General features: G+C 40.5%; 1 protein-coding gene across 3 annotated transcripts in view; it reads left to right on the forward strand.

The window, feature by feature from the left end:
• Nucleotides 1–25078, forward strand: part of bod1l1 (biorientation of chromosomes in cell division 1-like 1) — a 170440-nt gene that overhangs the window by 136391 nt on the left and 8971 nt on the right. For all 3 annotated transcript variants that reach the window (XM_051928655.1, XM_051928654.1, XM_051928653.1), the window contains exons 40-44: nt 1925–1997; nt 2077–2141; nt 2352–2430; nt 4523–4676; nt 23204–23317. In XM_051928655.1, the coding sequence (XP_051784615.1) occupies nt 1925–1997; nt 2077–2141; nt 2352–2430; nt 4523–4676; nt 23204–23317 (485 nt within the window). The remainder of the gene's footprint in view (nt 1–1924; nt 1998–2076; nt 2142–2351; nt 2431–4522; nt 4677–23203; nt 23318–25078) is intronic.

Raw genomic sequence — 25078 nt, forward strand, 5'->3', positions numbered from 1 at the left:
AATTACCCCAAGAGCGCAGAGACGACTCATCCGAGAGGTCACAAAAGACCCCAGGACAACGTCTAAAGAACTGCAGGCCTCACTTGCCTCAATTAAGGTCAGTGTTCACGACTCCACCATAAGAAAGAGACTGGGCAAAAACGGCCTGCATGGCAGATTTCCAAGACGCAAACCACTGTTAAGCAAAAAGAACATTAGGGCTCGTCTCAATTTTGCTAAGAAACATCTCAATGATTGCCAAGACTTTTGGGAAAATACCTTGTGGACTGATGAGACAAAAGTTGGAACTTTTTGGAAGGCAAATGTCCCGTTACATCTGGCGTAAAAGGAACACAGCATTTCAGAAAAAGAACATCATACCAACAGTAAAATATGGTGGTGGTAGTGTGATGGTCTGGGGTTGTTTTGCTGCTTCAGGACCTGGAAGGCTTGCTGTGATAGATGGAACCATGAATTCTACTGTCTACCAAAAAATCCTGAAGGAGAATGTCCGGCCATCTGTTCTTCAACTCAAGCTGAAGCGATCTTGGGTGCTGCAACAGGACAATGACCCAAAACACACCAGCAAATCCACCTCTGAATGGCTGAAGAAAAACAAAATGAAGACTTTGGAGTGGCCTAGTCAAAGTCCTGACCTGAATCCAATTGAGATGCTATGGCATGACCTTAAAAAGGCGGTTCATGCTAGAAAACCCTCAAATAAAGCTGAATTACAACAATTTTGCAAAGATGAGTGGGCCAAAATTCCTCCAGAGCGCTGTAACAGACTCATTGCAAGTTATCGCAAACGCTTGATTGCAGTTATTGCTGCTAAGGGTGGCCCAACCAGTTATTAGGTTCAGGGGGCAATTACTTTTTCACACAGGGCCATGTAGGTTTGGATTTTTTTTTCTCCCTAAATAATAAAAACCACCATTTACAAACTGCATTTTGTGTTTACTTGTGTTATATTTGACTAATGGTTAAATGTGTTTGATGATCAGAAACATTTTGTGTGACAAACATGCAAAAGAATAAGAAATCAGGAAGGGGGCAAATAGTTTTTCACACCACTGTATATTTATTTTTCAATAAGTGCAAGCCTGGCAGCTGTGTTTGTCCTCAACTAAATAGTGCATGCATTTCTCCCAAAAATGTAAACAAAAATTGATGTAAACATATTAAAGTGGGAAGGGGGACCTTCAGAATTAAAAACTTTGAAATCTTCTATAGCACGTGAATATAGCAACAGTGTCAGCTCAAGATGGAATTCAATTTGGTTAAGGCTAGCGAAGACCTACATGCAGAAGAGCAAGATTTTAAAAATAAATGGTGATGGGCTTGGTTGAAGGATAATGCCTTGACTGTTGGTGTCACAAAATAATATGGTGCTTGCTTATGCACTGTGAGTTGTAAGGAGTTGCCTTTTGGTACAAGTAGAAAAAAGGTACTGTTACAGTATGGTATGGATCAAATGCACAGTGAAGCTGTTCATACTTTCCAGTTTATATCAGCATTGCCTGAAAAGATGGGCGTCACACCTGCTGCTGCATCAATGCCAAACCATATATGTAACCAAAAATATATTGAGGAGCATGTCCTGTCATTGACAATAATTCTCCCATTAACTGACTTGAGTAAAAAGCCGTCAAAGGAACATGGAATCCTCATCTTCATCTTCTCAAAAAGTTGACCGTACCTTGAAAGGCTGCGGATTAGATTGGCTGTGTAATATTACTGTGTATCTCACTCATTTATTTTCATAGCTGTATCAAAAATGTTAACTGTTTACAATTTTCTAACATGATAATTTTATAGTTTTCTTTATCATTTTAGTCATTTATCATTTTTATTGTGGCCAGATATATACAGGTAGGTATAAGAATGATTTATTTGGCTACCATGTGATGCTATATCATTGCTATTCGGCCTTTGGCTGGTTTAGGAAAAGTCACATGTTAAGGAAGAAGGAAAAAAGCGAAGAGGAAGACCACCTAAGTACCCTCGTGAAGACCGTGGTAAGAAGATAGTTTAATATTTACATTTTTATAGTTTGCTTTACATTATATAGTTGTCCTTTTTATTGTTTGTTTGTAGTTTCTAATTTAGGGATCCCAATTAAAGTGTGTGACCATATCACTGAAGAAGCAAAAGTTAAACCAGTAAGTATTTTACTAATAATAAACATGTGGTAATGTGAAATATTTCTAATATCCATAACTAAAATATTCTTTTTTTTTTTGTTTTTTTAAATATTTTTGCAGAGTCCTCTCATCTAATAAGTGAAATTATAATTATAGAAAGAATGTTGCCTCCAGTCCTTATTTAAGATTTTATTAACGTGTTTCATGTAAAAATATATCATTTTATAGGATGAAGATAAAGAAAAATCAGTTGAAAAGAAGCCAGCTCGAAGAGGAAGACCTGCCAAAACTTCAGGAGATAATGCTGGTACATTTTATTTTGTACCCTAAGTTCTTGTCTATAAGCCGCGGCTTATCTAAGGAAAAAAGTTGTGAAAATGAAAAAATAGAATATCGGCTTATACATAAGTCCGGCTTATACATCCATCGCGGGGGTTGCGTTCCAGAGCCACCCGCGAAATAAGAATATCCGCGAAGTAGAAACCATATGTTTATATGGTTATTTTTATATTGTCATGCTTGGGTCACAGATTTGCGCAGAAACACAGGAGGTTGTAGAGAGACAGGAACGTTATTCAAACACTGCAAACAAACATTTGTCTCTTTTTCAAAAGTTTAAACTGTGCTCCATGACAAGACAGAGATGACAGTTCCGTCTCACAATTAAAAGAATGCAAACATATCTTCCTCTTCAAAGGAGTGAAGCAAACAAATCAATATGTCTGTTTGGCTTTTAAGTATGCGAAGCACCGCGGCACAAAGCTGTTGAAGGCGGCAGCTCACACCCCCTCCGTCAGGAGCAGACAAAGAGAGAGAGAGGGAGAGTTTGTTTTTCAGTCAAAAATCAATACGTGCCCTTCGAGCTTTTAAGTATGCGAAGCACTGTGCAGCATGTCTTTTCAGGAATCAGCTTTACAAAAGATAGCAACGTGAAGATAATCTTTCAGCATTTTTAGACGAGCGTCCGTATCGTCTAGGTGTGCAAACAGCCCCCCTGCTCAATCCCCATACGTCAGGATCACAGATAGTCAGCGCAAGAGAGACAGAAAAGTAAGCCGGGTAGCTTCTCAGCCATCTGCCAATAGCGTCCCTTGTATGAAATCAACTGGGCAAACCAACTGAGGAAGCATGTACCAGAAATTAAAAGACCCATTGTCCGCAGAAATCCGCGATATATATTTAAATATGCTTACATATAAAATCACAATTTAAATGACCGCTACGCGCTCGTGTTGACTCGGCGACGCCCAGAGCAGAAAGAACGCGCTCCGGCCGCTCCAACCGCGCCATGCGGGGAGTGAGAGAGACGCCAATATCTCACACTCTCTCCCCCCCTTAAAGAAATTAAATGGGCGCGAGTGAGACCACTGACCTCCCTCCCTTCTATTAGTTATAGGTTATAGTACGTTCGGCTTATCCATGAGTCCGGCTTATCTATGATACGATTTTATTTTAAAAATTTGTATGATTTTTGGTCTCCGGCTAATACATGAGTCCGGCTTATAGACAAGAACTTAGGGTACTACTTTGTATCCTTAACTAACCTGAGAGCCTTGTCATTTGTACGTACTGGCAGATACAGAACATATCAAGCAAGATTTTTTTTGGCAGATAATATGGTGCTGTTTAATTGATGTTTGGTAAATTTTCTGTCTCTCTCTCTCTATCTATATATCTATATCTGTATCTATCTATATATATATGTATGTATATGTCTTCCATATTCTGTTATCATTTTTTAAGGAAAGTCTGCATTTGACCTGAGCATCTCTGCTGCTTTCTTGCTATAACTGACATAAGGAAATACTTTCTTGTAATGTTCTCATCTAGCAAAGTCTGATGGATTCAAAAGCAGGCTTTCTGCCCTTTTTGCCTCAGCAGGAATCAGGTCTTCTTGAGAGAAAGCCAGACAGTGGATCAAAGTCAGCACAAATTAAGCAGCTCAGACTGTCAAGCAAAGATGTGTTCACATTGGGGATGTTATTTAAGCATGAGCCAAAGTGCTTAGTGCAATAATATGTTTCATATTATTCACTTTGCCATTCTCAATAATCTTTGTTCCCTTTTATACCAGCAGACAATGTGCCAACAAAGCTTTTATGGGCTAGCATTAACTATTTCTAAAGTTTGTTCACTGTTTTCTTTCTCCACAAAAATTGCAAACATTTTCATTTGTTTGATAATTAATTTCCTTAATTTATGAATTAACTGCTTTCAAATTTAGTTTATTTGGGAGCATTTATTATGTAGTAGTATTGTAGAATGCATAATTTATTGGGTTCTGTTTAACATGGCTTAACTTTAATTTTAAGTTAAATGTTTTTTATTTATTAAATAAAAAATAGTTTAAACAAGGTTTATGTATTTGCATAAAAATGTTCACCTTCTTATTATTTTAGAAAAACAAGAGTCGTTCAAAAAAGAAAAAAAAACTGAAACCCAAGAAAGTGAAGATATATGTAAGAAATTAGATCATGAGCATAATCTTGAAGAGAAGAATAAGGAGGAAAAACAAAAAACATCAATTTCAACTTCCCAGTTAGACGTTGAGAAGTAAGTTGATACTAACTAAAAAGATTTTTCAGTATTTGTATTCTAAAAAGTGTTGTCCATGAACCTGGGTCCACAAGTATAAAACACTTCTGCACAGAAACATGTGTAAGCCATTTCTTATGCAAAAGTTATGATTCATAAACATGAACTTGACATGAAAATTGGCTTAACATTACCTAAAATTTAAACCATCTAACTCCTATGTAGACTTTTTTGGTGTTGGCATGTAGGCAACTCCAGGCAGTAGGGCACTGAACTGAACAGAAAATCTCATTTCACTGCACATATCAATAATGTGTCAGTCACAAGTGTTCTTATATCTCGGTTAACTGAGATGTTCTGTCAGTACAGCTGCCTTTAATGCTGGTTATAACGCCTGAATCATACGCTGTAAAAGAACAGACTCGACACACGTAAAGGAAGGTTTGGGGCAGCCACCCGTATAATGTTCCTAGCTGCAAAGGTTTTTCTTTTTTATGCAACACAGTTGTTGATTGCACTGAGTCCAAGACAGAACTGATCAAGGTTGGAAAAGATGGCGGTTTTAAGTGGTCAGACAGGAAGTGATGTAGGGTAACCAGAAGTGATGTAGGGAACAGGAAGTGACGTCCTTCTAGGCGCCGGAACAGGAAGTGACATCCTTCTAGGCGCTGGAACTGGAAGTGACGTCCTTCTAGGTGCCGGAACTGGAAGTGACGTTCTTGATTCAAATAGGTTTTTCCGCGGCTGGTCTGTAGAGACAACAGGAGAAGGTTTAGTGCACCCCGCCCCCCTCTGGCCTGGCGTAGAATTACCTTTACTTGGTCCACACAACGTTCCCCTACTCGCACGTGTGTGACATGGCCCCTATCCCCCCCCCCCCCCCCCCCCCCCCCCAGCCCAGACCCGTCGGGTCGGGCGTACCGGTCCGAGAGGTCGTGGCATCTAAAAAGGGCATCGGCATTGGCCTGCAGAACACCCCGGCGATAAATGACCGAATATTTATATGGCTGTAGATCCAAAAACCACCTCGTAACACGCGGATTGGACTCCCTGTGCAAGGCCATCCACTGTAAGGTCGCATGATCTGTCACAAGAGTGAATTCACGTCCCAAGAGGTAATATCTCAGCTGTGTAATCGCCCATTTAATAGCCAGAGCCTCCCGCTCCACTGCCGCATACCTAGTTTCCCGATCCAACAGTTTCCGGCTCAGGTACATAATGGGGTGTTCAACTCCATCGACGCTTTGGCTCAGCATGGCACCGAGACCTGTGTCCGAAGCGTCCGTCTGGAGAATGAAGGGTACGGAAAAGTCCGGCGCTTTTAATATAGGAGCTGACGTAAGGGCCATTTTCAAGTCACAGAATGCAGCCTCTGATATATCATCCCATACCACGTGATTAGGTCGACCCATCTTAGTGAGATTTGTCAAGGGCGTAGCTCTCTCAGAAAACCGGGGAACAAACCGGCGATAGTAACCCGCTAAGCCGAGAAAGGCTTGAACTTGCCTCTTGGTTATCGGACGGGGCCAATTCACAATGGCATCAATTTTCGAACACTGTGGTCTCACCATACCCTGGCGCACTAGATAGCCTAAATATTTAGCCTCAACCAATCCAAAGTAACACTTTTTCGGGTTGATATGAAGCCCAGCTTTTGCCAGTGTCCGCAATACAGCTTCAACCTGCTGTATGTGTTCCTCCCATGTGTTGGAATAGATGACAACGTCATCCAAGTAGGCAGCACTATATGAATTATGAGGACGGAGCACTTTATCCACCAGACGTTGGAAGGTCGCAGGGGCCCCATGTAATCCAAATGGGAGGACACGATACTGCCAGTGACCACTAGGGGTGCTGAACGCCGTCTTTTCCTTAGCGGAGTCCGTTAAGGGAACCTGCCAATACCCCTTAGTCATATCTAAAGTAGTCAAAAATTTGGCATGACCTAGCCGCTCGAGGAGGTCGTCCACTCGCAGCATCGGATAGGCGTCAAATTGGGAGACTTGGTTAAGCCGATGGAAGTCATTGCAGAACCTCCAACTTCCATTGGGCTTACTGACCATAACGATAGGACTGGACCAGGGACTATAACTTTCCTCAATCACACCTAGGTCCAGCATTCGTCTGATCTCCAACTCCACTTCAGCCTTTTTTTGCTTCGGGAAGTCTATACGGGCGTTCTCGGACTATAACCCCAGGTTTTGTCACAATGTCATGCGCAACCAAGGAGGTCCGACCTGGAGTTTCACTGACTACCTCAGGGACAGACAGGATAACTGCTTCGAGCTCCTGACGTTGCTGGCGAGTCAAATTGTCTCCGAAATTAAGGTGTAATTGCTGCGCGAAGAGAGAGCGGAGCTGTCCGGAGGAGGGCTCGGACTCCCTGTCCTTCCACGGTTTCAGCAGATTGACATGGTAAATCCGCTCGCTGGGTCGACGATTCGGTTGTTTCACCAAATAATCGACCAGCCCCTTCCTCTCCTTAATTTCATAAGGGCCTAGCCAATGAGCCAGTAATTTGGAATGAGAGGTAGGAACTAAAACCATGACACGATCTCCCGGGCGGAACTCCCGCAGAGACGTACCACGGTTATAGCATCGGGCCTGAGCTGCTTGCGCCTTTTCCATGTGTGTTTTCAATATGGGCCTAATTTTCTCAAATCTATCACGTAACTGTGCGATATACTCTAATATATTTGTTGATGGGATTGCCTCTTCCTCCCATCCTTCTTTTAAAACGTCTAATATGCCCCGGGGTTGTCGTCCATATAGCAATTCAAAAGGTGAGAACCCCGTGGAGGCTTGTGGGACTTCCTGATATGCAAAAAGGACGAGGGGAAGAAGCTGATCCCAGTTCCTTCCGTCCTCATTGACCACCTTACGTAACATCTGTTTGAGAGTTTGATTAAACCTCTCTACAAGACCGTCGGTTTGAGGATGATATACCGAAGTGTTTAAATGTTTTATTTGAAGTAGTTTGGCGGTCTCCCTGAACGTCTGCGAGGTGAAAGGAGTCCCTTGATCCGTCAGGATTTCTTTAGGGATTCCGACACGCGCAAATACACCCACTAATTCCCGTGCGATAGCTTTAGTAGTAGCTGAGCGCAACGGAACAGCCTCTGGAAATCGGGTAGCATAATCTACCAGGACCATTATGTATTTATGACCTCTGGCGGAGGGCTCTAGGGGTCCCACCAGGTCGACCCCAATACGTTCAAAAGGGATATCAATTAAGGGTAATGGAACTAGAGGAGCACGATCCCTCCTAGGAATTTGCCTCAATTGACATTCTGGACAGGATGTGCAAAAGCGGCGAACCTCCTCGTTAATTCCGGGCCAAAAAAATCGGAGTTTAATTCTCTCCAGTGTTTTTTTGGGGCCCAAATGGGCTCCCAGCAGATGGGCATGTGCTAGTTCACAGACCTGTCGCCGGTAAGTCCGTGGCACTAACAACAACGACCTCATCTGTCCCTCATGCTCTGCCATCCGATATAACAGATCATTATTGAGCACAAAGTGAGGACCCTGTGGCATTGGATGTGAGGTGCGTTGGCCATCTATCAGAACGACTGCATTCTTTGCAAATTTAAGGGAGTCATCATTCCATTGCTCCCTTTTAAATGAAGCCGGCGTCTGCCTGAATTGAAACTGCAGACGTGAGAGAGGATCGGATTCGACCTCAAGGGGCGGGTTTTCGTCCCGAGTCGTCTCAGCGCCTGCTAATGACGTCACGGGTTGCGACGTCCCGGGTGTTTCTTCGTCATCACTAGAGGCCGAAGTCCGCTCCTCAGCCGGCTGTATACACGGCGTGGAGGAAGTTGAGGGCGCTGAATTCGCGTCCGTGACTAGACCTAGTGAACGAGGAGAAGAAGCGCCTTTATCACTGCTATTTATTTCGACCCAATCTCTTCCTAGAATCACGGGGAAGGGAGGATCATCCATCACTGCCACCGTTAACTTCTTAAGTACGCCATCCCGACAGATAAAACAGTTGGCGGATCGATAATACCGGACATCCCCGTGAATACAGGTAATGCGGGTCTTAATCTTACACCATTGTCGCGGTAATATCAATTGGTCAGCAACAATGGAAATGTTACTGCCGGAATCAAATAAAGCAATAACTTTAATTCCATTGACTAGCACTTTTCCTGTATGTGGACAGGCCAGTGGATTAGCGAGCACGCACCGTGCCTCCTCCCGCATCACCCCGCAGACCCCTTCGTCGCCTTGCAGGGCCCACTGGCGCTTTCCAGGGTTTACCTGAACACGCCTCGCATTATAGCCGCGGGACTGTGTAATAGGGACGCGAGCACGCCCAGGTTCACACGAGTCCCGTTCTGACACTCCCAAGCCGGTTTCTGCCCTGAGGTGATCTATTTTCTCGGCTAGCGAGACAATATCTGTATAATCCCAGGCCGGCTGGGCGAATTTTCCAGATAGGGATCTAAGTAATAGAGCGCAAGCCACTTGCTCCGCAATTTGGTGGCTGGATGTTTTATGGGGTTGTAACCAACCAACCACCTTAGCCCACAAAGCCATGGCCTGTTTCTTAGTTGCCTTAGCGGGGTTGTATATCCAGGCCATTATGTTTCTCACCTGCCAGCCTGGGTTTCTCCCACCTGTCTTAAAGGGCTTGCCCTTCATGGGATATGTATGGGCAGTCCCCACACCCAGGAGGCCATAATAAGTTCTCAATGCGTTCCCTGACGCACTTGGCTCTAGCCTGTGGGTCCCGGGGCTATTTTTCCCCGGACCTTTAACAGGATGATGGGTCGAAGCATATTCAAGCTTTCCATGACACACCCCGACGGACGCCCACTCGGCAACTCGGGAGCGGTACTTACCCATCTGATATTTTGTTGGATTATAAACGTGTGTTGAGTTTAGGTTTGCCTTCCAATCTCTCCAGGAGGCCATCATCCTGCCGACTACGCCACTGTAAAAGAACAGACTCGACACACGTAAAGGAAGGTTTGGGGCAGCCACCCGTATAATGTTCCTAGCTGCAAAGGTTTTTCTTTTTTATGCAACACAGTTGTTGATTGCACGGAGTCCAAGACAGAACTGATCAAGGTTGGAAAAGATGGCGGTTTTAAGTGGTCAGACAGGAAGTGATGTAGGGTAACCAGAAGTGATGTAGGGAACAGGAAGTGACATCGTCCTAGGCGCCGGAACAGGAAGTTACATCCTTCTAGGCGCCGGAACTGGAAGTGACGTCCTTCTAGATAGATAGATAGATAGATACTTTATTAATCCCAGGGGGAAATTCACATAGGCGCCGGAACTGGAAGTGACGTTCTTGATTCAAATAGGTTTTCCCGCGGCTGGTCTGTAGAGACAACAGGAGAAGGTTTAGTGCACCCCGCCCCCCCCCGGCCTGGCGTGGAATTACCTTTACTTGGTTAACACAACGTCCCCCTACTCGCACGTGTGTGACAACGCTTAATGTTAATTGTCTTAGTGTGTAACCTATGTATTTTTTTTAATTCAAAATAGGTGTGTAGTGTGTTGAATGACATATTTGGCAGTGGTAGCATTACCAAGAAGCTATCCATCACACACAGTATGACCCTAAAGTCTGCTTTTCACACTGCTACTTGATAAAATAAAAGAATTATATGTTGAATTTACCCACATTGCAGCAACTTTAATCAGGTACATTTAAGCATCACATATTAATTGTATATTGAATGAAAGTGATTTCTCTTTACAAAAGAAAATTAATTCTGTAGCATGACCTTTATCGCAATATATGTGCAGTCAATTACACTGATTACATTAGGAAAATCAGCAATCATTGCAAATTACCTTTTGATCTCAGCCTGCTCACCTTGACCATAAAGAAAATTAAATGTATCTGGAAAGCATCTTTATTATACCATCCCCAAAAAGATGGCTCAGGTATGACTGTGAGCTCCATGACTGGTCAGCCAGCTCATCCTGAAAAGTGCCAATCGCCTAATACCCTACAGTTGTTAAAACTTGTAATGAAACATGGATTGTGTGATTTCTGAGTGATGGTCTCCATAATGTAGGCTTCAATTCAGCAACAACTCTTAAGACTTATAAATCAGTCATCATCATGAGCCAGAAAATCATTACAATCCCTGAAAACATACTCCTTTCTTTGCCTGCTATTGCCGATATACTCCAAAAGAGCTTATGCTACCAATGCCGTTTACAGTGGCATGCAAAGGTTTGGGCAACCTTGTTTAAAATGTCTGTTAAGTGAGCAGACTATGAATTGATCATCAAAAAGCATAAAGTTAAAGATTACACTTCTTTTCAGCATTTTATGCAAGATTAATATATTGTTTTTGTTTTGTACAATTATACAATGAAAAAAGGAAAGGAGCACCATGCAAGATATTTGAGGTCTCAGATCATTTTTACCAAGGTCTCAGACCTTGTTTAGCTTGTTAGAGCTATGGCTTGTCCACTGTCATCATTAGGAAACCCAGGTGGTGCAAATTGCAAAGCTATATAAATTCTCTGATTCCTCAGATCTTGTCCCAACAGTCAGCAGCTATGGGCTCTTCTACGCAGCTGCCTAACACTCTGAAAAATAAAATAATTGATGCTCTCAAAGCAGGAGAAGGCTACAAGAATATAGCAAAGTGTTTTCAGGTAGCTGTTTCCTCAGTTCGTAATGTTATTAAAAAATGGCATTTAACAAGATCGGTGGAATTCAAGTTGCGGTCTAGAACACCAAGAAAACTTTCTGAAAAAACTGCTTTTTGGATTGCTAGAAAGACAAATAAAACTCCAGCTTGACTGTAGAAGACCTTCATTAGTTGTGGGTAGTGCACTGTTCTGCTCTGCAGTGACACCTGAACAAATATGACCTTCATGGCAGAGTCAGCAGAAGAAAACTTTTCCTGCATCCTAGCCACAAAAATCAGGGCCTGAAGTATGCAAATGAACATCTAAACAAGCGTGATGCATTTTGGAAACAATTCCTGTATACTGATGAAGTCAAATTGGAACATTTTTGTCCATAATATGCAAGGATATGTTTGGGGAAAAAAAGGGTGCTGAATTTCAGGGAAAGAACATCTCTCCAACTATTAAGCCAGTGGCACACGGAACATGTCATTGGTAGAGGGAAGAATGAATTCAAATAAATGCCAGCAAATTTTGGAAGCAAACATCACACCATCTGGAAAAAAAAAGTTGAAGTTAAAAAAAGGATGAATCATACAACAAGATAATTACGAAACACACCTCAAAATTTACAATGGCGGCGTAAGCTGACGGTTTTGCAATGGCCCTCACAGTCCCCTGACCTAAACATTATTGAAAATCTGTGGATAGATCTCAGAGGAGCAGTGCATGCAAGACAGCCCAAGAGTCTTGACCAATTAGAAGTCTTTTGCAAAGCTGAATGGGGAAAAATAAGAACTGAAAGCCTCTTAGTTGGCTGCAGAAAGCATTTACAAGCTGTGGTACTTGCTGGATGGCGTGTTACTAAGTATTGACCCTGTCGGGTGTCCAAACTTTTGCTTCAGGCTCTTTTTATTTTTTTGATATCTTGTACTTCTGAATGATGGAAATAAAAATGTAATTTTGCTTAAAATATTAAAGAATTGTATCATCTTTAACTTTATGCCTTTGGGGGATCAGTTCATCTTCTGCTTATTTAATCATTCACAGTAACAGACATTTTAAGCAGAGGTGCCCAGACTTTTGCATGCCATTGTATGTCGTACAACAAATGGCACCAATTGTATAATCTATTGTTCAGGTTATAGTGAGTACCCCTTCAGAGCCTGCCTCCTCACACCACTCACCAAACATAAATTACCTGTGCCACCTAAGATAGACCAAGGATGACCACATGGATGACCAAGACCCAGCCCCTAAGGGAATTAATGCAATGGCAATTCAAAGTAAGGATGTTATACTTTGTACGCAAAGAGACTTGTATGTATTGTAGCATGGACATTTACTTGCCTAAATGATGTTGTTTTCACAAATTCAGTAAGAATGTTCTTAAAATCTCTGTTTTGTGCTTACAGCTTATGTCAGTTCACGCTGTATACTGGCGGTGAGCTGAGCACTGCATGATGGCACTTAGCTGCTGGCACTTTTTCCCACTCTTTTTTCTTTTATTTATGACTCCCCCAGAAAGACCAGCAAAAAGAATGTTTTTTATGTTCCCTACTACAGTCAGTAATACCTCAAGTTTACATTCACTGAAATTTCATTTTCTATGTTCTCCCATGGTTTGTAGTGAAAACGTGACTCAGGAACATGGGTAAATTTATACTGTGGTTAGATTATGAATGTTCAAAAAAGGCTTTTTTTAAGCTATTTACACTGATCAGCAACAACATTAAAACCACTGACAGGTGAAGTGATTATCTTGTTACAGTGACACCTGTCAAGGGGTGCGATACATTAGTCAGCAAGTGAACAGTCAGTTCTTGAAGGTAAATTGTTGGAAGCAAAAAAAAATAACAAGCATAAGGTTCTGGGTGCCTTTGACAAGAGACAAATTGTGATGAGGAACATTCACAGTATGCAGTGGTTAGCACCTTTTAAAAGTGTTCCAAAAAAGTACAACCGGTGAACCAGCAACAAGGGTCATGGTCAACCCAGGTTCATTGATGTGCCTGGGGTGAGAAGGTTCACCTGTCTGGTCTGATCCCCCAAAAGAACTTTGTCAGAATGCAAAGTATATTTGCAGCATGCTGTGTATGGGGTTACTTTGCAATAGAACAGTCAGAGTACCCATGATGAATCCACGTCCACTACCAAAAGCACCTGAGCATCAGAACTAGACCATGGAGCAATGGAAGAAGATGGCTTTGTCTTATGAATCACGTTTTCTTTTAGATCATTTGGATGGCCAGATGTATGTACGTCATTTACCTAGGGAAGAGATGACAGCAGGATGTACTATAGGAGAAGGTGGTATTCATGTGGGTGTTACTTTGACACATTCCACCAACCTATACATTTTTGCAGACCACGTAGACCTCTTCATGTCAAGGGTATTCCCTGATGGCAGTGGCCTCTTTCAGCAAGATAATTCAACCTGCCACACTGTAAAAATGGTTCAGAAATGGTTTGAGGAACATGATACAGAGTTCAAAGTGTTGGCTTTACCTCCAAATTAGCCAGATCTCTGTCTGATTGAGCATCTGTGGGATGTGCTAGAAAAACAAGTCCAATCCATGGAGGTCCCACCTCACAATGTATATGACTTACAGTATCTGCTGCTAACGTCTTGGTGCCAGGTACCCCAAGACACCTTTAGAGGTCTTGAGGAGTCCATGCCTTGACACGTTAGACCTGTTTCACACCACAAGGGGGACCTGCACAATGTTAGGTAGGTGGTTTAAATGTTGTGGCTGAACGGTATATGGTTACTGGCAGAAGGTGACCCAAAATCGCTAAAACTTTGTACTCACAAAAGTTGATTTGACATTTATAAAGAAACTTGATATGGCATGCACATGGTTTCTGTGAGTGACACTGTTTTTGTCTTTGGAGCATAAGCAAAATTTTAGTGTGGAACCCAAGTTAAAGTTTTATACATGAGGCTTCAGCTGTAATTTAGAAGCATGAAGCAAACAGTGAACTGAGGTTGCAGTCATTGTATCTTACTTGGCAAGTCACTCAAAAAATACTTTAAAACATTCAAAGCCTACTGTTTGCAAAACTCTTGTTTACTGATCAGCAGTATATCACAGTATGAAAATTACGTCATTGAAGCACCTTATCCATCTCGACTTTAAAGTCATTGCATTTTCTTTTCATCAGGACGTATACAGTGTTCTTGTTGTAATTTCTTTGCATCATCCCAAAACATTGCAAAAACCGTAAGATGGCAAAAAAAGAGTAAGCATAATTTTCAATTACCGCCTTCCAATATTCAGGAATATTTGTGGCTTTACTAAAATCAAGTCACTCCCTAGCAGCTGAACCCCTGATGGTGCTTCTCCAGTTTTTTAGCCATGGAGAATCCTTCTGAAAAAATGTTTATAAGTTAGTTATTAAGGTTTGTGTCGAACTCAAATAAATCAATAAATTGTTAGAGCCCTTTTTCTGGTTGGAAAAAACTGCAGTTTCAAATTCTCAAAATTTATTAGATTGCTTTTCGCTAAATTATTTGACAAATTAATATTTTGTGTTAATCTGCTACATGTTTGTCACAGTATAATGTAATTAGGTGCCATTAGTTCGAGTCATGGCCAACATCTTATACCAACACAATGACATCTCGTTTGTCAGTTTCCTGATTTGCTTAGGTTTGTGCCTTAATTTGCTAAGGTTTGACAGTTGTACAATACATTACTTCTATATGTATAGTTTTGGTTAATGCTGTTGTAAACTCCAACTTTACAAGTTCATGAAACTTAACAAAATTCTACTGAGAACTGAGATAAGCAACTGTGAAACCACATAAGTTTAGGTTAGGCATCTGTTACTCATTTGTTTTTTTATTTATTGTTAATGGTTAGGCTGTGCCCGTCCTCTACACCAGAGTGAAATTTCCCTCTGCAACAACTCTAAAACAATCACCACAAAGAGCTCTGTGAGATTTTCTTATAGTTGATGTTCAGCTCCCTTGTTGTCTGTCCTTTATCCATCCAAACTGACATTTTTATCTGTTTGTATTAATCTTTTATTGTATTTATTAAAAGCAAGTAATATTCCATACAAGCAAGTCAAACTTAAAAAAACTAAATTCATTTCAACCCCCCACCCATGAGAAAGAGAGGAAGGCCAACAGCCAGAGTAAAACTTTGAGAGTAGTAAAGCGGTGAAGGAGTCCTTCTCCCCAATATAAATGCTTATTCTGAAATGTTATCGATGAGAGCCTGCCAGATTTTTAAAAAGTTTTCAACAATTGTTTTCAAGATTGCAACGTTCGCAGGTTGGATCTTGCCCAGGACATATTTTGTACAATTTTAAACAAGATAGATGTGCTCGATAAAAGATTTTAAGTTGAACAATTGAATTCTTTGCACGTATAGAGCTAGAGTGTATTCTGCACATGGCTGCATTCCTATCCTTTTCTGAAATGTTGAGTAAGAGATCCTATCTCCAATGTACTCTGGGATCTTTGAAAGGAGTGGACTTTAAAAAGGTTTTATATATGATAGAAAAGCTGTCTGACTCTTAAAGAATGATCAGTGTTTCTTCTGGAATAGAAATAGGTGGATGGTGGGAAAATTGGGCAGATTTTGTTTAGCAAAGTTTCTAATTTGGAGATAATAGAGAAATTGTGTTGATGGGAAGCTAAATTTCGAGTGTAATTGTTTGTAGGATGCAAAGACATTATATACAAATCTCTAAATGATTTCATCCCATACGTTTTCCATACATTAAAAACTGAGAGTTTGGAAAAAGAGGGTGGAAAAAGGTGGTTATCATGTAGATGTGCCACAGATAAAAGCTTCTCTAACTTGGAAGTGCTTCCTACATTGGTTTCATATTCTGAGTCAATGAAAGACAATTGGGTTGTTAGTATATTGACGATACCTTGTATTTTCTGGTGTACAAAGCAAGGAGTATAAAGAAGTACTGCAGGATTTCATTTCTATCGCAGACCAAGATAGTGTTTGTTTATCTATTTGTTTCAATGTCCAGGTTTTTGGAGCTTGTATATTTGACACCCAGTAACAAAATTGAAAATAAGTTAGAGCCATGCCGCCTTCTGATTTAGGTCGTTGTAGTTAAACCCTTTGGATGTGTGGATATTTCGGTTTCAAATGAATGATAAAAGGGCCAGTCTAATGTTGTTTTCTGGGGAATTCCCTGGAAAAAAAAAACTTCTGTTCAAATTAATTTTGTTGGGTGTGATATAGACATCCCCTTTATCTCTGATGCATTTCGAAAGTGAATAGTCAATGGCAATTGTAAATCGCATTGGTGACAGGGGGCGTCCTTATCTAGTACCACATTTTAGTTTGAAGTAGTCTGAAATAATGTTGTTAATACAATCTGAAACTTCTTGACTGGTATACAGTAGTTTGATCCATGCACTTATGTTCAGGCCAAACCCAAATTTATGCAATGTGGTGAATAGGTAGTATCTTTCAACCATGTCAAATGCTTTTTCTGCATCCAAGCATAAGATCTCTGGAGTATTGGACTTCATAGGTCCAATTTATATACAGTAATCCCTCGCTATATCGCGCTTCGCCTTTCGCGGCTTCACTCCATCGCGGATTTTATATGTAAGCATATTTAAATATATATCGCGGATTTTTTGCTGCTTCGCGGGTTTCTGCGGACAATGGGTCTTTTAATTTCTGGTACATGCTTCCTCAGTTGGTTTGCCCAGTTGATTTCATACAAGGGACGCTATTGGCAGATGGCTGAGAAGCTACCCAGCTTACTTTTCTCTTTCTTTTGCGCTGACTTTCTCTGATCCTGACGTAGGGGGATTGAGCAGGGAGGCTGTTCGCACACCTAGACGATACGGACGCTCGTCTAAAAATGCTGAAAGATTATCTTCATTTTGTGATCTTTTGTGCAGCTGCTTCCTGAAACGACATGCTGCACGGAGCTTCGCATACTTAATAGCTCGAAGGGCACGTATTGATTTTTGATTGAAAAACAAACTCTGTCTCACTTTGTCTGCTCCTGACGGAGGGGGTGTGAGCTGCCGCCTTCAACAGCTTTGTGCCGCCGGTGCTTCACATACTTAAAAGAAAAACAGCCCTATTGATCTGTTTGCTTTTCTCTCTATCTCTGTGACAGACTCTGCTCCTGACAAGCACTCCTTTGAAGAGGAAGATATGTTTGCATTCTTTTAATTGTGAGACGGAACTGTCATCTCTGTCTTGTCATGGAGCACAGTTTAAACTTTTGAAAAAGAGACAAATGTTTGTTTGCAGTGTTTGAATAAAGTTCATGTCTCTCTACAACCTCCTGTGTTTCTGCGCAAATCTGTGACCCAAGCATGACAATATAAAAATAACCATATAAACATATGGTTTCTACTTCGCGGATTTTCTTATTTCGCGGGTGGCTCTGGAACGCAACCCCCGCGATGGAGGAGGGATTACTGTATTCATATATTATATTATATTAAATAGGCATCAAAGATTCGAAGCTAAGTGTATACCTTTAATAAATCTGGTTTGGTTTTGTGATATTACCGAAGGGAACACTTTCTCAATTCTTCTAGTTAGAACTTTGGAGAGTATCTCAACATCATTATTCAGAAGTGATATTGGTGTGTATGATGCACATTGAAATACATCCTTATTTTTCTTAGGAAAAATGGAAATGCTTGGCAAAAAGTTTGAGGTAGAATTTTATTGTCTCTGGCTTCTGTAAATGTTGCTAATAAAATGGGAGCTAACTTAATTGAAAATGTTTTATAAAATTTAGCAGGGTAGCTACCAGGACCTGGTGCTTTCCCACTCTGAAGTGAGTTTATAGTGTCTAGTAATTCTGGTAGTGTCAGAGTTTTATCCAGTTTCTCTGCACTGAGAGTATCCAACTGTGGTATCCGTACTGTATCAATAAATGCATTAGATTGTGTCTTATATTCTTTAAACTGAGTAGACTATAAGGACTTACAATAGTCTTTAAATGTGTGCATTATATTTTTATGGTCAATGATTTTATCCTCATCTGTTTTGGTGATTACTGATACTGCATTGCAAACTTCCTGTTTGTCGTTTTTTTGAGCTAAGAACTTGTTAGCCTCCTCTCTGCGTTCATATTAACGATGTCGTGATTAAGAATGAGTTGTTCTGTTTCTTTTGTTATCAAGAGGTTGAGTTCTGATTGTAAATCCTGTCTTTTCCTAAAAAGTGCTTAATTTGGACACCTGACGTGTTCTTGATCTGTTCTGGTAATTTCACTGATTAACTATGAAGCCTTCTTGGTTTACCATTTATTTTTGTGAGAGAGATATAAGATAATCTGTCCTCTTAAAAATGCCTTCAGTTTCCTAGAGTATCCATATTACTAACTGAGAATGCTAAACCGGATGGACGCAGGGACATCCGGCCATGGGCCGTGGGCGCAAAAGACGTACTGCGCAGGTGCCCCACAAACAACCCCCCCCCCCCCACCCCCCCCCCCCCTCCAAGCAACGGAAACCGGCCGGATGGAATGCAACGTAAATGCACGAAGCCATTGCACACGAAACGGGACACACACAAAGAAGAGGATTGAGACCCATGACACCCAAAGCCCCCCTCCAGTAACTGAAATAAGAAATGAGGCCACGCACCCCTAGGACACCAAAAACAAAGGAGTCACACGCAGGCACACATAGCACACGAAACGGTTCGCACACAAAAAGGACGATTCAGCCCCACGACACACAAACACCCCCTCCACTAACAGAAATATAAACTCAGGCAACAAGCCCCCAGCACACAAAAAAAAAACAAGCCGCGAGCGCCACACAAAGCCCATTGGACACGAAACGGGACAGACTACGGACGTAGCACGCGAAACGTACACAAAAAGGACGATTCAGACCCACGACCACACTAACGATTGCGCCAGTTAGCTGACAGCGCGTTCAATAATAAGTCCACTTTTCATGAAAATTCATTGGGATTAATGAATGTCATTTGCAATCATTGTCATTCACTTAACTTCCCTGAAGAAACAAATGGCAATACAAGTAATGAATTTACACGTTGTTGTCAAAAAAGTCAAATTACACTGCCTCCTTTACATTCATATCCTGCATATCTACAGAAGCTTCTAACTAACGAAGTACCTGAAAGTAAAAACTTTATGAACTGCATTACATCCTACTGGCATTGCGTTGATGAATAATAATATTCCCTTTGGAGTAAAGGTACTTTTATTAGGAGTAGATTTTAGACAGTTCTTACCTATTGCTCCACATGCCATGCACTCAGCTATTATTCAGTCCACCTTAAAATACGCGACGACGTCATATAAACAACACGAGACCGAACTACAATACATATACAGGCGCGAGACCTGATTGGTGATAATACGAAGAAACGAACAGTCCGCATATTAACAGTGAGTTCAGTCCTACTTATTACTTATCCATATTCCTAACGATAAAGATCAAACAAGTCATCAATTCACGATCACGGATACAAAAGTAGACGGCTTGAGTAACAGGACCACAAACACGAACCCGCATCAAAAAAAAAAATTCACCTCGGCAAGCTTCTAAAACCGCGGAACAAAAAATGTTACGCGAACAATTGCCATTGCTTTCTAAAGATACACTTGGTACAAAACATGCGATTTCCAGATCCCGAATATAACAATTGGTTATTACAACTAGAACATTGTACACTCACCAATACAGATGGATTTCACCCAGATATTATTACAATTCCTCAACCCTTCATCTGCGACGACTTACTTACGGAGACATTTGGAACAGCGGTCTCATTAGACCAAATGCCCCTTTTAACACAACGAAGTATATTATGTCCAAAAAATATTACTGTTGATCACATTAATAACCAGGTCATTTCATTACTTCCTGGAGAGTCACACCTCTTTCTAAGCTCTGACAAAGTTGACTCTGATGACGACAATGACCATCTTAATTTCCCCTTAGCATATTTGAACACTATTAACCCAGCCGGATTACCGCAACACAGTCTTAGCCTTAAAAACGGAACAATACTCCTGCTATTAAGAAATCTTAACACTAAACCGGGTTTATGCAATGGTACACGTTTAGTCGTCTACACCATAACACACAATGTTATTCAAGCAACAGTTCTTACAGGATCACATGCTAACAATACTGTTCTAATTCCTAAAATTGACCTTACAAGTTCTGACCTGGAATTACCTTTTACACTTAAACGGAAACAATTCCCCATTAAACCTGCCTTTGCCATGACCATCAACAAATCACAAGGACAAACCATGCACAAGGTTGGCATCTACCTATCTGAGCCCGTTTTTGTACATGGACAACTTTATGTGGCCTTCTCACAACTTTGACGTTCATCTGACGTTAAAGTTAAGGTCATAAATGCTCCATGCCAAGGAAAACTCATTCAAGGACAAGACACCATCTTTACTACTAATGTTGTTTACAAAGAAATTTTCCAATAAACCTTTACACTGTGCCAAACACTTTATTGTTTGCTTCCTATCTGCGTCATCTACACCTTCACAGTATGCTATATCTCATTCATACATCACGCTCTTTGTAATTTCCCAACACCAGGGGTTGGCGAGCGAAGCGAGCAGGGGGCGGAGCCCCCTAGTTCCTTCAGAAACCTCTGAGGATGCATTTATCTCTAAAAAATTAATCCATTTTCTTGGATATAAATTCTGTATAGTTCTCGTTAGTTAATAATGTGGTTAAGACAATAGCTGTGAGATGACTATGTGGGGCATAATGATTTGAGCTTTATGGTTGGAGATAACAATAGCATCATACTTGCAAGATTTGATCGTGGGCGAGAAATAATCAATTCCTGAATATAATGATATACTGATGAGAAGAAGGAATATGCTCTTAAGTATGGAGTTAGAAATCTACATGGCTGTAATAAGTTTTGATCAGTTAAAACTGTATGATTATTTTTGTAGTGCTAGATGTTCTTGCCCCTGTAGCTGAAGACCTATGCAGGTCTGGATTTAAAACACAAAGTTTCCAGCCATTATAATTTTATGAATGTTCAAGTAAGGACTGGATGCAAATACATTTTGGATGAAGTCCTATGATCCACATTGGAAGAATAGATATTTATCAAAATTACTTTACAATTAAATAAATTATCCATCACCATCACATTTTAGCGCTTCAGTATCAGATACTACATCTGATGCCACAAATGAAATTGTTCTTTGAATTAAGATTCCTACACCTCTAGTTTTCTTTCTATAGCTGGAGTGGAATATTTGGCCAGTCCAATCTCTTTGCAAATGAAACTGATCCGTGCTGATTAAGTGAGTTTATTGTAAAAGTACTATCTTGGCGTTTACACCTATTAGGTGTGTGAATACTTTCTTCCTCTTTAATTCATTATCGAGACCTTTGACAATCCAGCTCACAAAGTTCACTGTTTGGTCATAGAGGCATTGTTTCAGAATTTTTGTTGTCATTTTATAGTCTTAAATTAAGGCAGTAAATTATTACATATGATAGCTTTAACCTCAATTTCCAATATTGCTGGGAGTTATGACTATGAAGCTGATTATTGTGTTGCCACTGATAATTGTGGGGATAAAAAGAATAGCTTGCTCTCTTTCTCTCCTCCTTCAGACCCCCACCCCTTCCACATTTTGCCTCCCCAAGTGAGGCCAGACCACACTTAATGAAGTCCCAATCCTCTGACATGCCTAGATATCGAGCATGTCCAGAATAAAATAAGCTCCCAAGCAGCAGTGCAGAAGGAATAAATTAGAAATATCTACAGTATTGGCAGAACTGTCCAAACCTAGAATATAATCTTGAACAGGCCTGAAATAATAAATTCAGGTTTATTAAATCCAGGTTAAACAGTACCCATTGGAGAAGCAGATAACCTTATGATAGTACAATCCAAATACAATACACCAAGGGTGTGTTGTTAAACAGTCCCATTTGGTGGAGGGGAGGAATGTATGCATATATTTACATATGTGTGTGCAATATATATATATCTATAAGTGTAATTAAAATGTTAAAGTATTGAAAGAAGGAAATAGAATGCAAAAGACTCATTGCAGGACATGATGCAACTCTTATAAATTGGCATTGACATAACTGTGGAGTCCTTTTATATCCATATGGCCAGTCATGTCTTTTGTCTACTCCTACAATATCTTCAAGGTCAAAAACCTATCATGGATCACTGGAAGCAAATGTAGCAACATTGGTTTTGAATTATATTTTTGTTCATGTAAATATATAATATGACATTCACAAACCTGTTTAATCTGATTCAGGATCGCAGGAGATCCATCACAAAGCCCACTTATGTGAACACCAACAGTCACAGTCGTAGAGATCCAGTATAAAAAAAGATAATCAACCTGGCCTGCACATCTTTGAAGTGTGGGAGAAAAAACAATGCAGAGACAGAGAGAGCTTGCAAACTCCACACAGAAAAGAAATGGGATCCAGTCTCGAGCCTAGATTGTAAAATCGATGAAATAGTTAATGCTAAACACTGCATTCTGTCATATGCCAAATACATAAACGTTACTTGCAATGCAGAATTTATTTTAAGAAGTGACTTTTTGCTATTGTCAGTTTGCCATATTTTGCAAAGGTGGCTTTCAATATGAAACACTACGAACAACTTTCCTGTGGTATCGTAGTATGTAAAGCGAATTAAAGTAATTTTACACTTACTTTTAAAATACATTATATTTTTCTTACACCCCACAATCCAAAAACATGCAGTCAGATTGATTGGCAAATTTTAATTGTCCCCTTGTCATTGAAAAAATGGGTTTGTCCTGTGTTGAACTGGAATTTCCCCCAAGTCTGGTTTGTACCTTGCACCAGATTGTGCTGAAATATGTTTAGATTTCTTCAACCCTGTACTACATATGGCCAGTACAGAAATTGCAAGGTTAGATGAATCTAATACAACTTTCTGCTCCTTTCTTAGACAAAAGCCTGGTAAATCTGCAAAGGATGTGAGGAAGTTGGTGAGCCCAGAGTCAACACCCACTCGGAAAAGAAAGCTTTCTGCTTCATCTTCTTACTCACCTGCGAGTGCACAGTAGGAAAATAATTTAGCTTTTTTCAATGTACAATTTTTTTGTTTACTTTAAATATTGTTTACACTGTTACATTTCAACTAGTACATGCCTTCTTACACTTATAGTGTTTTTGATTACAATTGTTATCATATGTTTCATATGGTGTATCTTTTCCAAAAAGTAATCTTTTTAAATTCAGCTAACATTGACTGTAATATGTCAAGACTTTTTTTTAAAGTTTAAAATGATACATACAAAACTGAAAAATATTGGATTTAGTTGTTACTCTTAGGTAAAGTAAGGATGGAATATTCGCATGAGCAATTTGCACTGATTCCTGCTTAGTGTTAGCGGTTACAGTAAAATAGAGGCTAATGTAGGTTATAATGTTAGGTATAATAATAATAATATATTTTATTTATACAAGGCGCCTTTCAGAGAACTCAAGGACACCGAACAATAAATAAATAAATAAAAGACACAATTATAAACAACTTAAAACAACAGAAAATCTAAAAATTAAAACCAAACAAAACCACTGTAATCAGAAGGAAAAAGAAAAAGCCATTTTAAACAGATGCGTTTTAAGTTTGCATTTGAAAAATGAATATGATTTGATGTTTCGGAGCTCCGCAGGTAATGAATTCCAGAGCTTGGGAGCAGAACGGCTGAAAGCTCTGCTCCCCATGGTAGTTAGACGGGCGGGAGGGATGGTCAGATGGGTGGAGGAAGAGGATCTAAGGTTACGGGATGGAATGGCAACATGAAGAAGGTCAGACAGATATGGAGGGGCGAGGTTATGAATGGCCTTAAATGTTAATAGCAGAATCTTAAAATCAGTTCGAAACTTGATCGGGAGCCAATAAAGCTGCTGCTAGACCTTAGTAATATGGTGAATAGATGAGGTTCGAGTGATGATACGTGCTGCAGAATTCTGGACTAACTGAAGCTTATGAAGAGATTTATTAGGGAGACCAAAGAGGAGTGAATTGCAGTAGTCCAGCCGAGAAGTGACAAGACTGTGAACAAGAATGGCAGTGGTATGAGGAGTGAGGGAGGGGCGAATGCGATTAATATTACATAGGTGGAAGTAAGCAGACCGGGTGATGTTATTAATGTGACATTGGAAAGATAGAGTACTGTCGAGGATGACACCCAGACTCTTGACTTGAGATGATGGGGAAACAACAGAGTTATCAATAATAAGAGAGATTATTGGTTTTGGATAATGATGATTTTGAACCAATGAGGAGAACCTCAGTTTTGTCACTGTTTAATTTAACACTAGAATTACCAGAGTCTACAAAAAAACTCGTAGATCCAGCTCACCTGAAAACCGTTCTCACCTCTTCTTTGTGTTCTAAATGTGCCGATTAACACGAGCAGCAGCCGGCTATTCCATACCCCACCGCCGCAGAACGTTCACTAAGTTTTCCCAGCTCATGCCTTGTTTGATTATCTGGGCGTGACTGAAGTGCTGGAGTTTTAGAGTGGAAATAATAGATCGCTATTTAGAACACACGCATTTCATGTGTGTTCCGTTTCTACAGTAAACACAGTAAAGAAAAAAAGATCAACATGTGCGTTGATCCTGCAGCACTGAATAAGCTCACGCACTCTAACATCCCCCCCAAAAAGATTAGCTTACTACTGAAAACGGCAAATATAGGAGTGAGTGGGGATCGAACCGGTGACTCTTGATCACACTTGGTTTGCGTCTGTACTTGCGCTGTTTCTTAAGAGTCAGATTGGGGGGTGGGGTGGGGGATGTTAGAGCGCGT

The sequence above is a fragment of the Erpetoichthys calabaricus genome, chromosome 5 (genome assembly GCF_900747795.2).
Source record: "Erpetoichthys calabaricus chromosome 5, fErpCal1.3, whole genome shotgun sequence".
Taxonomy (NCBI): domain Eukaryota; kingdom Metazoa; phylum Chordata; class Cladistia; order Polypteriformes; family Polypteridae; genus Erpetoichthys; species Erpetoichthys calabaricus.